General features: G+C 34.0%; 1 protein-coding gene across 2 annotated transcripts in view; it reads right to left on the bottom strand.

Moving 5' to 3' along the window:
- Positions 1-13,311, bottom strand: part of LOC145686699 (uncharacterized) — a 38,254-nt gene that overhangs the window by 11,385 nt on the left and 13,558 nt on the right. For both annotated transcript variants that reach the window (XM_081760252.1, XM_081760251.1), the window contains exons 4-6: positions 8,337-8,489; positions 2,954-3,128; positions 518-697 (exon numbers count right to left, since the gene is read on the bottom strand). In XM_081760252.1, coding sequence (XP_081616378.1) covers positions 518-697; positions 2,954-3,128; positions 8,337-8,489 — 508 coding nt within the window. The remainder of the gene's footprint in view (positions 1-517; positions 698-2,953; positions 3,129-8,336; positions 8,490-13,311) is intronic.

Below are 13,311 nucleotides of genomic sequence, written 5' to 3' on the forward strand. Positions count from 1 at the left end.
GCTGCTGCTCAGGCCCAGCTCCTCACCATATGTGCAGGCCGAGCTGATCAGTTTCTTATGCTAATTCAATTTAGCCTCTGTCTGCTTGTATAATTAATACCAGCGGACTGGGGAAAAATTGGACTATAAAGAAAATATACACATAATACATATTGATTATATAACTTATGATATATACTGCATTACTCATGACCTGGGAGGGTAAAAAATTTTTCTTCTGGTGGCAGTCTAAGTGTTAACTCCAAACACCTGAACTTCACAAATAATATCAATACAAACATTACGATATAGAGAGAAAAAAGAAAACTACAACAAAATAGAAATAAAAAGAAAGAAAATAAAACATGAAAATCACGAAAAAGAATGGACACTCTAGACATGAGACAAAAAGGTATATGTCAATAAGTTAGCACACAAAAATAATCATACATAATCGTTACGAATTTTTCATACAGAAATTTAATAAATTTAACTTTTCTATCTGAGAATAGATCAAATAAAAGAAGCGTGCCCTTACCTTCTCACTAGGAGATTTATTCAAGACTGGTAAACAATGAACAGTGCTAACAAGTTCAGGCTCCTCAAGATCTCCCAGAGGCTCAGGGTTAGTTTCTGACAAAATCTGCCGTAGCCAATGCCTTACATGGGGTGGTTTATCTTCGTTGTCTTTCAAATCTTTGTAGGTTATTCCAATTCCCTAAAACGAATATACTTTTAGACAAGATTTAGCAATTGCTACTCTATCACTTATTTAGCATAGTTTTAATTCTTTATAAAGGTTTGAAGGAAGCAATCAATGCTATGCTGAATAAATCGGAGAACTGAAATAAATATATCAAGTGGCATTTCGAATGCATTATTCATTTGTGGTTCTTTGACTTACGGTTAATAAAAATAATATGAGACATAAACCTAAAATTGTTATTTGACTCACTGAGAAATAAGTTCCCCTCTCAGGCTACTAACACTAAAATTACGAATGAACATATAAATGCGTTAAAAGACTTTCTCTACTGTTGGTACGTAGTTGAATTACTTAATTATTTGTAAAATAATATTGTGTGTGTGCTTAGTATCGTCATGTCGTGTACCATCATTTCTATCTCATACATGCATCGCTATAGTATTAATCTCAGCTTGATGTGTATATACTGTCATTAAATGTTCACCATTTGACGCTGACTTAAGCCTATGTAATAATTACACATAATATTGTACTCGTACACACACTCATTCTATCACTGCGTACGCCCCATGGGTCCACACTTAGCTTTCTGAACGTGCCGCATACGTCTCATGAGACTTACATGTCTACGTTATGAGACATGTAGACTTACATGTATTTTCGTTATTTTCTTAGGAGGCGTTGGTTCGTTCTTGTAAGACTTTCTTGGTAAGATTTTCCCATTTAAACGGGATCGATGTGGCCTCTTGGAAGAGTTTTGTGCTAATGGTCTAGTAATATTGAATTTTTATTTATTATTATTATTTGAGAATATAAAACCACACTAAGGAATTCTACCTATCATTTTACTTATAGATTTCTGTAATTCCTGAATTTCATTTAAGTTTCCAAGCTTTCGACCTTCCCGTGGAGTCTTGGTCACGGAGGATAAAAACAGGAAGAAGAAGAGTAAAACACCAAGGAATAAAAAGGAACAGACTTACCAAGAGAAGACTGTGTTGTACGGAAACACGTTGTCAAGTACGTCGGTAATATTCGAATGGACATGCTGCAAACTGCAACATGGCGGAGTAATTTGTGTGCTTTTTTCTCCCTTGTTGGAAGGTTAGCAGCTCATGTTATTATTTATGTTGTTATGCCAATGCTCTGAAAATTTTGTAATCACTGCTTTCCATTCGTCACTTAACCATCCCTTGTCTAAATTTAATTTCAGTTTTTTTAAATGAATTAATTTTCAAAAACTAGTCTTTCTACTTCATTTCTTGTGTTGTGTTTCTTTTAAATGTTTTGATAAACCTGACACCGGGTTTTCCGCTTTTGAATCTCTAATATGTTCATTTACCCGGACTTTTAGATTTATTTTCGTTTTCCCTATGTAACTGTCATGACAACTGCATTTTATTTCATAAATACCCGATTTTTCATTAGAATCCGTGTATTAACTCTTAAATTGGGTAATGTTCTTTTCTAAAGTTTCGGTTTTTTTTTTAAGGCTGTTCGGAAAACCGTATTGTGTATAAATCTTATTTAATGTAGTTGTCAAATTGTGTATAAATCTTATTTAATGTAGTTGTCAATCTGTAAAAAAAAATAGGCAATCCTACCCATTTTTAACTTTCATGTCGATTTCAGGTTTATCGGAACGGGATTTTCGTTCTACCTAGTTATATCAATTGATAATGAAACTGGATACTCATTCAAACAACCCAGCTTCAACAGATAATCATCTCCGTCTGTAAATCTGTATAGCACGCAAAAAGAAATTCTTCTAAATGTTTGCTTTGCTACCTGTTAACCGTGCATATTTATAACGTATATACTGTGTACCGGCTGTAGGCTTGTGGTGAACACTGGTAATGAATTGAATGTTATATCTGCTTATATTGAGATCTAAATACGCAAGACTGCCGTCCTTTTTCTCAATAGTGAATCTCAAATTGCTGTGAATACTGTTCAATTCTTTTAATAAGTAATCCAGCTGTGACACACAATACAATACAATACATAATTACGATTACATTTACACGTGATATCATATTCTGTTTACTTTCTTTCCCTCATAACGATGTTTATGAACACCAATTTTCAGTGATAACTAGAGGTTTCAAAATATAGTCTAACTTTTACGCATCTTACTTTCAAACTCTGAAAGAGGACCAAAGCAGAATCAATATCAGGAATTTTAATATCAAGAAATCAATAGAATAAAAATAAATATACATGTATGTATTTTATTTTGCACGAAAATCATTTTAATTTGCTACTAACCTCGAAATCCCCAACAGGAAGGCTTGTTGACTTTTTAATAGCACCAACTTGTGGAGAATTGTCTAAGCGTGGGAATCCAACCTGGATGTGAACTGTATCCGAGTAATTAGTCAATGGAGCAACAGACTTATACAGCCACATATGATCCTGATTAGCTTCCTGGTAATCTTCAACTCTGAAATGTTCATACGGTTAATAAAAAGTAACTCACAATAAAATAAACACTTCTAACTTAAACAGATATTTTATATACAGAAGTTGTTTCTGATCTAAAGTAACAATTTCGAGATACATCTCTACCTTGGGAAATTCCATGACGCTGCCTACCACCGATGATGTTCTATTTGTAGGACCTGTTATATATCTCTCATGGAAAACTGAGGTCCAATGTATGTATATGACCCAGGATGTCATTACTTCCCTATAAGTAGCGCTACTGTCGCTTGTGAAAATAGTAACAACAGATTCGTAAACAATTTCTCTAGAACTATTTAAATCCATAACAAGTTATTAAATCTCTCTCATACACTGTTTATAAGATTTATGGGTCTACTTTATGAATATAATGTACAATTATAAAATGATACACACACACACATACATACATATATATATATATATATATATATATATATATATATATATATATATATATATATATATATATATATATATATATATATACAAAATTCTAACACAGTGGTACAATTCAATATCAAATATGAAGTCTTTGGTTCCAAAACTGATTTGACGACAACTGTACAGAAATATTTGACAATTCTTAAACTCAAATGCATTACTATCTTTTATGCCACAGATGTAAATATTTGTATTAAACCACCGTAAGATTTATCACAAAAAAATCTCATCTTGAACATGAAATTAACTACTCTTTTTAACTAAATTTCTTTTCTTCTTTGAATCTTTTCTTCTATTACATCATTTGTACCAAAATTACGAGCACACCCTTCATAATCTGTTAAAGTTCAAGAAATAATCTTGGAGTAATAACATGCTCGTCAAAGTTGACAGCAATGATCATCATCATACGTATTCTGCCATTATTGGCAGGTCACTTGCCGCAGCTGAGAAGCTTCCATGCTACACGGTCTTCCGCTAATCTCTTCGTCTTCACGTATGATCTTTCTGCTTTTATATCGTCCATTAATTGTAGCCTCCTTCGTCCCCTCCCTCTCTTTGCTGACACCATACCCTCTAGTACGTCCTTCATGATACAATTTCTTCTTAGCACATGTCCCAACCAGTTTCTCTTCTTCTTAATGATATCTAAAATTGTTCTTTTCTCTTCCACCATTTCTAACACTCTCTCATTCGTTTTTCGCTCGACCCAACTAAGTTCTTCCATTCTTCTCCACACCCAGAAAGCAATGAAGTCAACGAAATAATGCAGTTTTTTCAAACGCCTCGACGCACCACTCACGCAAGCTATCTTTTACTTTTAATAAACTCAATAAATAAATACTCTGTTTTAATGTCCAATGTTGCTACATATAGTAAAGAAGTGACGATTTGGTATATGGAACGCAATAATAATAACAAAAACAACTTTATGGATGTATGTGAACTATTTCTCTCCAAATAACCACAAAAAAATTAAACGGAATATTTAAGTTTCAACATTTATGCCCTTTATGCTAGCTGAGACGGGTGATTAATGAAAGTGAATGACTATGGAAAATTTAGGGGAATAAGAGTGCGGGAGGAAGCAGTAAGGTACCGAGGAAACCCACAGACATGGTGTTGAATCACATAAAATATACGATGCATTAACGAGTGATGCATATTCCTTCTATATGATAAAATAAAATCTGATCAAAGCAAACACTTATTATTACTAATCTCTGTTTTAGTTTCTCAGTGATATATTGCTTAAATTGTAACACTTTCAGTTTCGTCAATGATATATTACTAAAATTGTGAGTAATAATAAATGTTCATTTTCTGAAAAAAAGTTATGTAAATAAATATTTTGGACATTTTGGTAATAAATACATATTTTTAATAATTTTCCGTTATTTTATTCTAAATTTCACAACGATTTTTTTTTAATTTCTCGCGAAAGAAATTAACATCAGGAAAAGAACAGGCCACATAAATCTACCCATCATATTTATAAACAACTTCCCACCTGCATAAATAGCGTCGTCTTAAATTCTGCTTATCAATACTAAGGTAACTTGTAACAAAGAGCTTCTAAAGCAGCGCTTGGTAGTAAAGTACAAAAGTAGTGTCAAATGGGGAAAAAATCGTAAAATCCCCCAACTAGAATTGAACTTTTCAAAGAAACAAATCTCGATCTTTCACTTCCTCCAACACCCGTAGTCACGCGGTGGGGTACCTAGCTAGATACAATACTATGTTATGTGGAGAATTTTGAAGCATTTGTATCTGTAGTAACTAAACCCAGACGATGATTCATCCATTGAAATTGTTCAAAATTTAGTAAGTAACAGTAACTTGGCTTTCATATATGCCAATTTCCGTTTCTTGACTCACTCCATAAAGAAACTAGTAACTACGGAAGATTTATTAAGTACTTTGGTTAAAGAAATACAGGAAGTAAAGTGCATTGAAAGAAAGCTCTTTCTGCTGAAGTAGTAAGAAAAAATTAAGAATTTGTTTAAGTGAGACCAGGAGCGTCATTTCACATTTTGCTTGGGGGGGGGGGGGCAAGACCCCTTGATATTAGTAACATTTCGCGTTTCTCACTGATTTACTACTATTCTATTGATAAAATCTATATACATCTCAAACTCGGGGGAGGGCAAATGCCCCTCCCTGCCCCCCCCTAAATGACGCCCCTGAGTGAGACATTGGCTATAAAACTCTATGTAAAATATCTGAAGTATTGGAAGGCCAAACCACAAGTGAAATTGATGGTGTGAATATTCGTGATATGCCCCTTTTCAAATACGCGAGGTTAACATCGTGTAATGTAGAACGCCCTTTTTCTCAACGTAAGATATTATTGCATGATAATAGGCATGGCTTTACGATGTACAATTTGGAAAAGACGTTAGTTATTCACTACAATGCCCATGGAATTTTGACATCTGATGAATATGAGCTATTGGTGAGTACCAGCATTTATTTTTCTTACGTTGGGTGTTTTCCTATACTTTACTTTGTTATTTTCTTTGTAAAATATTTTCTTATTCTTAGCAAACATTTTTTTCATTTTTTAGCACCTAAAAAATAAATATTTTACAGTTTTTTTAGCACATAAAACTCCGGGCCCTATTTATGAAACAATGTTATTAATAAATAAAGATTTTGCCAGTCAGGTATGTGGTCGTTTCATTTTGTTCTATACCCGAATGTTCGTAGTGCATCCGTGGAAAATATATATAAAAATAAAAGAAATTTCTATGGCCGTTCGTAGCGGTGTGATATATATATATATATATATATATATATATATATATTATTCTGTACAAATTCATGACTAAAAAGGAGTATTCATACTTATATGTATAAAAATAAAATAAAGATATAGAGGTGAAAGAAGTTTACGATTAACCTTAAAGAGTTCATTCCCCCGAAGCAGCCCATAGTAGAAAACGTGAGTGAAATATAAGGCAAGAAACAAAACGACAACGGAACCAACCGGTAAAATATTTATTTATTTATTTATTAGAAATTAAACGAAAGTTTTCAGCTTAACGTCTCATGATTATGCCTCTTTGGCTAAGATGATAATTAAAGCAAACGAATGATGAAATAATTGGTGGAACGATAATGTGGGAGAAACTGAGTACCTCGCGAAAACCCACGGATAAGATATTATCCATCACACACTTGCTTGGCCGGAGATCGAACAGGAATCCAACGCACCAGATGGGAAGCGCTCTACCATTAAGCCATTAAGGCCTTTATTTATTTATTTATTAGGATCACGCAAGCGGGCCTTGCAAGACTGTCAAGTTAGTACGAATAAACGTTACTAGACACGACAAGTCTTCAACGAAAGCTGATTTTAGAACTATTTTTCTGCAACAGATACTCGAGCAACTACCGCGATGACGTTCGTTAATGGAGTAAATGATTTAACATCTGCATGAGTAACGATGACTTTAACGGTAGTTATTCATATCCGATTTTTTTACTATTGAAACAACGATAGTAGAAGTTATATATCTTGCCGTTAGATGGCAGAAACATCCTTCAGCAGCTGACATCTACCGGACGAAATTTAAACCGCGTGATCCTCTTTACTGTCTCTAGCAGAGTCTATTTATGAATATACTTCTATCTCAATGCTATGATTTAACTTTTAATTAAATAATTATATCTGATTAGGTTTTTTTCATTGAAGAACCTGCAAGCTGTGTACTAACATGTAGGAAAAAGATTGATACATTTCAATTCGAATTTTGAATTCTATAGCCGGTGCCTCCACCATGCGCTTATGCTATGAGTTATCTATGATTAATATAGAACGGGACGTACGCGGGACAGATATCCTGGCCATAACAATAACTACTTTTTTTTTAATCGATAATTTATACATCAATATTTTTGACCATTTTGTATATGATGAAATGAAAAGAATCGAGTTTCAGAGAATGATTTTAGTACGTGTAAGTTATTAGTTCGTGTCTGTAGAATTGTTCCAAGTCCCGTATTATGAGATGACTAGGCATTGACAAATATGAAGTGAGTACATACTTTAGAGTTATAGACGTTGATCTAATAAAAATTTTGTAGATGATACATTTTAGTATAACTCTAAATGTCTAGGTCGGATCCACGGTTAGATACGTTTTTCTTTTTTCGCACTGCCACTAGTGTTTCTTTCAGAAAAAATGTTCCGGGGGGCATATATTATTTTCACACGGTACTATTCTATTTATTATTATATTATAGACCTATTATTTTGGTCTCCTCTGTAGGGCAATTTCATACTTTCGGGGGGAAGAAGCAGTGCCCCCCCCAAAAAAAAACATGTCGTCTGGCAGAAACACTAAATTCCACGACTAGGAAATCCAAGTTTTTTTTGGGGAAGGGGGGGTAATGCTGAGGTGATGAACTTACTGTACTCGTGATGAAATAATAGGTACGTGTTCCTACAAAAATATACTTTTACCATGATGTTTGCCATTGCATAAACCTACACGACTGCTTGTGTAAGGTAGTTGACTTCGGTACATAGAAACAAATTCAAAGACAGATTTACAAAGCAGTTTTTACAAATAAAAAAAAAAAAAAAATCAGTTAACCATAATTGAGTTTTAAAATATCTACGAGTAAAGTTTCTTTTTACTGTGTTTTGCAAATCATATTGAAGGGTAATGAACTAAAAGTACAATTACAGAGAAAAGTTTGATAAATTAAGTTTAACATAGTCCGTGACTATACGCACCTGCATGGCAAAGAATACTGTAACTGATTTTCACCCACTCCCATCAGACTACTTCCTTCTATTTCTACTTTTCCAAATGACTGAAGAGTGGACTGCAAGGAATCAGTATCTAAACAGACTTTCAGCTGAGGAATTGGTCTCAAGTAAGCGTTACTGAGGAAACAAAAAGAAGAAAAAAATTATGAATATTAGATATAATGCTCAGGCAACTTTGGTACAATCTTGTACATTATCGTCTAAAACTAGGTATTGCAATCAAAAGTACCCTTATCTTTCTCTGTCAAAACTGAATCTAATTAAGCTATATACTTTTACTTAGAGATGCAAGCGCTCGAAAAAAAAGAAACGGCTATTTTGGGAAAAAACTCGGTTTTTTCTGCTTCGCTTTCTTGCTTGGTAAATTTTGGTCTTTTTTCAAGTTTCCTTTAAATTGATAAAGACGACTTTGTTTCGCTTCTCTACAACACAAAAACTCATTTAATTAGTGGTTGATGCAGATAATAATATAAAACCTCTAAAAGAAACCATAAATTTCGAAAAGATTTTTCAAACAACTTTAATTCTTAACATATTTAGATTAAGAATTCAAAAGGATTAACCCCAACGTAGTCTACATACTTTTTTAACCTCTTACATATGAAAGTAAGCACTTTAAAAAAAATGATACACAAATAACTAGCAAAATTGTACATAGTGTTTTAACTTCAAAATATCACACACCCTCTTTTTGCGGAAAAGTACCGAATTTTCTGTTCATGGATCATATGCGTAAGACTGTGTGGTTTCCTAGGCTCTAGAATATATAACCACCGTCACGGTTTACCCAGTCCTGAAGGTTTCTGAATTTTTAACAAGAGGAATTCATCATATCATTACGAAACTCTCCTTTTGTTATTACAAAAAGAAAAAAAAAAACTACGAAATACAATGAAGAAGAGTGGAAAGAATCAATCACTGTTCTAATTCATAAGAAAGGCGATAAAACTGGTTGTAATAATTACCGAGATATTTCTCTTCTGTCAAAATCCTAAACTCCTCCCAAACATTCTATTAACAAAATTGATCCCATACGCAGTTGATATAATTTGAGATTATCAATATGGATTTAGGCGAAATCGATCAACTATAGACCAGATATTTCCCATTCGACAAATACTCGGAAAGAAATGGGAATATATATTACTAAGTACATCAACTGTTTAATGATTTTAGAAAGTCTTAAAGAAACATTATACAACATTTTTGCAAAATTTGGAATATCGAAAAAGCTAGTTAGAGTAATTAAGATATGTTTAAATGAATCCCAAAGTAAAGTCAGAGTAGAAAAATTTTTGTCCACGAGCTTCCACGTCGAGAATGGCCTGAAACAAAGAGATGTTATTGTCATTATTATTCAGCTTTGTTCCGGAGTACGCTATAAGGAAAATCAAAGATAACAACCAGGGCCTAGAGCTGAATGGTATTTACCAGATTATGGCGTATGCTGATGATGTAAATCTGAAAGGAGATGATAGGAGAACAATCAAAAGAAATGCAGAGGTTTTATTAAACGCTTGCAGCGACATTGGCTTAGAAGTAAATGAAGAGAAAACTAAATACATGGAAGTTCACCGAGATTTTAATACGGCAAATTATGAATGCGTCAAAATATCAAATAATACTTTCGACAAAGTGGATACTTTCAAATATCTACGGTCAATATTACCAGACCAAAATCATATACACAAAGAAATTAAATGTCGACTGAAATCAGGAAATTCGTGTCACTATTCGGTTCAAAATCTCTTGTCGTCGCGAATTCTGCTGAGGAATTTGAAGCTTAAAATATATAAAACGATAATCATGCCTGTTGTGCTTTATGGTTGCGAAACATGGTCGCTTACGCTGAGGCAAGAAAGCAGACTGAAACTATAAAATCCTGAGACGACGAACGGGAATGGCGGAAACTTCATAAACGAAGAACTATATAATTTATACGTTTACCAAACATCGTTAGGGTCATCAAGTCTAGGAGGCTCAGGTGGGCAGGTCGTGTAGGCAGAATGGAAGAAGGTAGGAGCACTTTCAAAGTCTTAACGGGAAGACCATTAGGAAGACTTATGCGCAGATGGGAGGACAATGTTAAGTTGGATCTCACAGAAATAGGAATACAGAGTAGAAACTGGATCGAACTGGGTAAGGACAGAAGTAAATAGAGAGCTTTTGTGAAAGCAGCATTGAACCGTCGGATTCCATAGGCCAGAGAGAGAGAGAGAGAGATTACATTTAAGTTGAGCACAACTACACAACAAACATGAGTGAGTGGTTAGCTTTTGCGCTTCTATCGGGAAGTCCAGAATTCAACCCCGCATACGACCATTTAGACAAAAGGTTTTCTTAATTCCATCTGTGAATGTAGACATAGTGCATGTACTGTGAGTCCTAGCTGATTTCTTTTCTTATCGTTTTTAAATCGTTGTTATTAATAATTACCAGCAGTGACGGATTTGCGAAGGGGTTAGTGTGGGGATGTCTTTCGGATTGAAGCCTGTACCCCGAAATTACGGAATTTCTAAAACAAACGAAATATTAGTTATGCCTTCACTCATAATCTTCAAGCTCCCCTCAAATAAAAATTAGAAATTTTTAGAAAAACTAAACATTAATAAGAAAAACCCCTCCGAAAATAGTTTTCTAAATCCGCCACTGATTATCAGTATAAATTTGTCTTCAAGGTTGTATGCGGAAGGTAATTCCTGAATATACAAAAGAAACGAAATATTAGTTATGCCTGTATTCATAAACCTTGAAGCTCCTCCCAAATAAAAATTAGGGGTTTTTAGGAAAAACAACAAACATTAATCAGAGAAACCCCTTACAAAATACTTTTCTAAATCCACTATTGATTATTTATATAAAATGGTATTCAAGGTTGTATCCGGAAAATTATTGTGCACAGCTACAGTATAACAGAAACATGGAAGTACGCTCTGATGGATATATTGAAAAACATAAGTTTAATTATGTGCTAGAAGCTAGAGTACTATGCTGTAAGAAACGAAACACGGGTGACTAAAAATAAAATGATCTAGAGAAGAAAAAATGTTGATAACTCAGAAGTTAAAATAAAGTTAAGTAGCCTCTAAAAGTGCCCTGAAATACTACGTATTTTATTTTATTTTAATTCATAAAATACGTGCTCCATCCATCATGATGGTGAATTCCAGAGCGAAATATGGCATTTAGGTCATGAAATCTTATTTAACTATAGAATATACTATAAGGACAGTATTTAGATCGAAAAATCATGAAAATGGAAAAAGCCAAAATTTCCAAAATTCTCGTTTTTTCCCCCAAAAGCCGGTTTTTTATGTGCAAAAAAAAAAAAAAAAAAAAAAGCCGGCTTTTTTGCATCTCTACTTTTACTTTAGTTAAAGTAGATGTGTGACTACAGATCTCATACTGAGGAATATGGAGGTCGAGAGTGCTATGCAAACAGATGTTTCCTTTGTTAAAACTACAGTTTTTGGCTATTTACTTAAACAAAATGACTAACGCACTTTTAAATTTAATTTTTAGACTTGATTAATCATGTGAAAGTTTCGCTGTATCGTTTCAACTACTTATTCTCTGGGCTTATTCACCAGGTTAAATCACTCACGTGAAGATTGTATCGCTTTATAAACAAGTTTCATTTATTTATTTATCATATTTTTGATGGAAGGGCTTTATTTATCTTGTTAAATTGGCTGTTTATGTAGAAAAAAACAATTACAGATCTTTTTCATAAAAGAACTACAGATTTAACGATTCTTCTGTATGTAGAACGTGATGGAGTCTTTTAATCACTGCTTCTTCTTTTCTTGATATAACTTATACACTCGACGTTAAACATTTTTGCAAGAAAAAAAAATCAATTATAATTAGTGATTTAAAAAATTTTTGAGTATGTAACCACTATAATACAGTTAACCTCAAATTCGTTGACATTTAACGCTAACACGTGTTGTCTGGCCCATGGACTACATAAAACATTACGTTATAATTGCTCTTTTTTTTTTTGTTTTTGTTTTTGTTTGTTGCCAAGTTGAAGTATATACTGAAAAACGATTTAGGGAATCGCCAAATGTTGACAAAACATTTAAATTCAAGATCATGGAAGATCATGCTCTGTGTTTGGCATCTAGTCGCAAAGCAGTGCATTACAAGCTCCTATCATCAGACTACACCATAACTGAGCACCTGTACTCGCAGCAGTTGCAACATGGATTCCAGCCGAAGGAGCCAGCGTTGGTTAAACGCAAGGGTTTGCTGTATCACGACGACAAGGAGAGTCCACACGTAGCAAAGACGACCAAGTATACTATTCAGCAACTTAGCTGGGAGACATTGTGCCGTTTACCAAACTTCTCGGACCTAGCACCATCAGATCACTACACGTTCCATTGTCTAGACAATAACCTCCCGGAAAACTCTCGTCACTTCGGCAGTCGGCGGCACGTACTCATGGACTTCTTTACGTCCAAGACCTACTGAGTTTTATCGTTAGGGCATTGCGCAGCTGCAGGAACGTTGGCAAAAGATCCTGGATCCTGGCAGAGTTAACTTTGATACATACCGCTGAATACCAAACGCTGCATTTATGTCAATTTCAGCTTTGTAGCTGACAAACACCGTGCGCGTGGGTTTTCTCGCGGTTCTTCCGTTTCCTCCCACTTTTTTCATTCCACCATTTCATTCATTTCTCATCTTCACCATCTCTTTCAGCCTTGCGGGCATAATCGTAGGACGTAAAACTTATATATATCATTTTTCACATGTTTATTTTTGATGATCACGAAGGCACAATTATTTTTTTAATTACCTTGTAGGTTTTACTGAGTGGAGCTTATTTTCAGTGCCTTCAGTTTACATCAACAATTTACTATAGCGATATTATTTGTTAAAAGACTACATTTTTATGTAGTCATGTGACATACACAAGAAGAGGCTGAAA

Source organism: Thermobia domestica, chromosome 5 (assembly GCF_964235325.1).
Source record: "Thermobia domestica chromosome 5, izTheDome1.hap1.1, whole genome shotgun sequence".
Classification (NCBI taxonomy): domain Eukaryota; kingdom Metazoa; phylum Arthropoda; class Insecta; order Zygentoma; family Lepismatidae; genus Thermobia; species Thermobia domestica.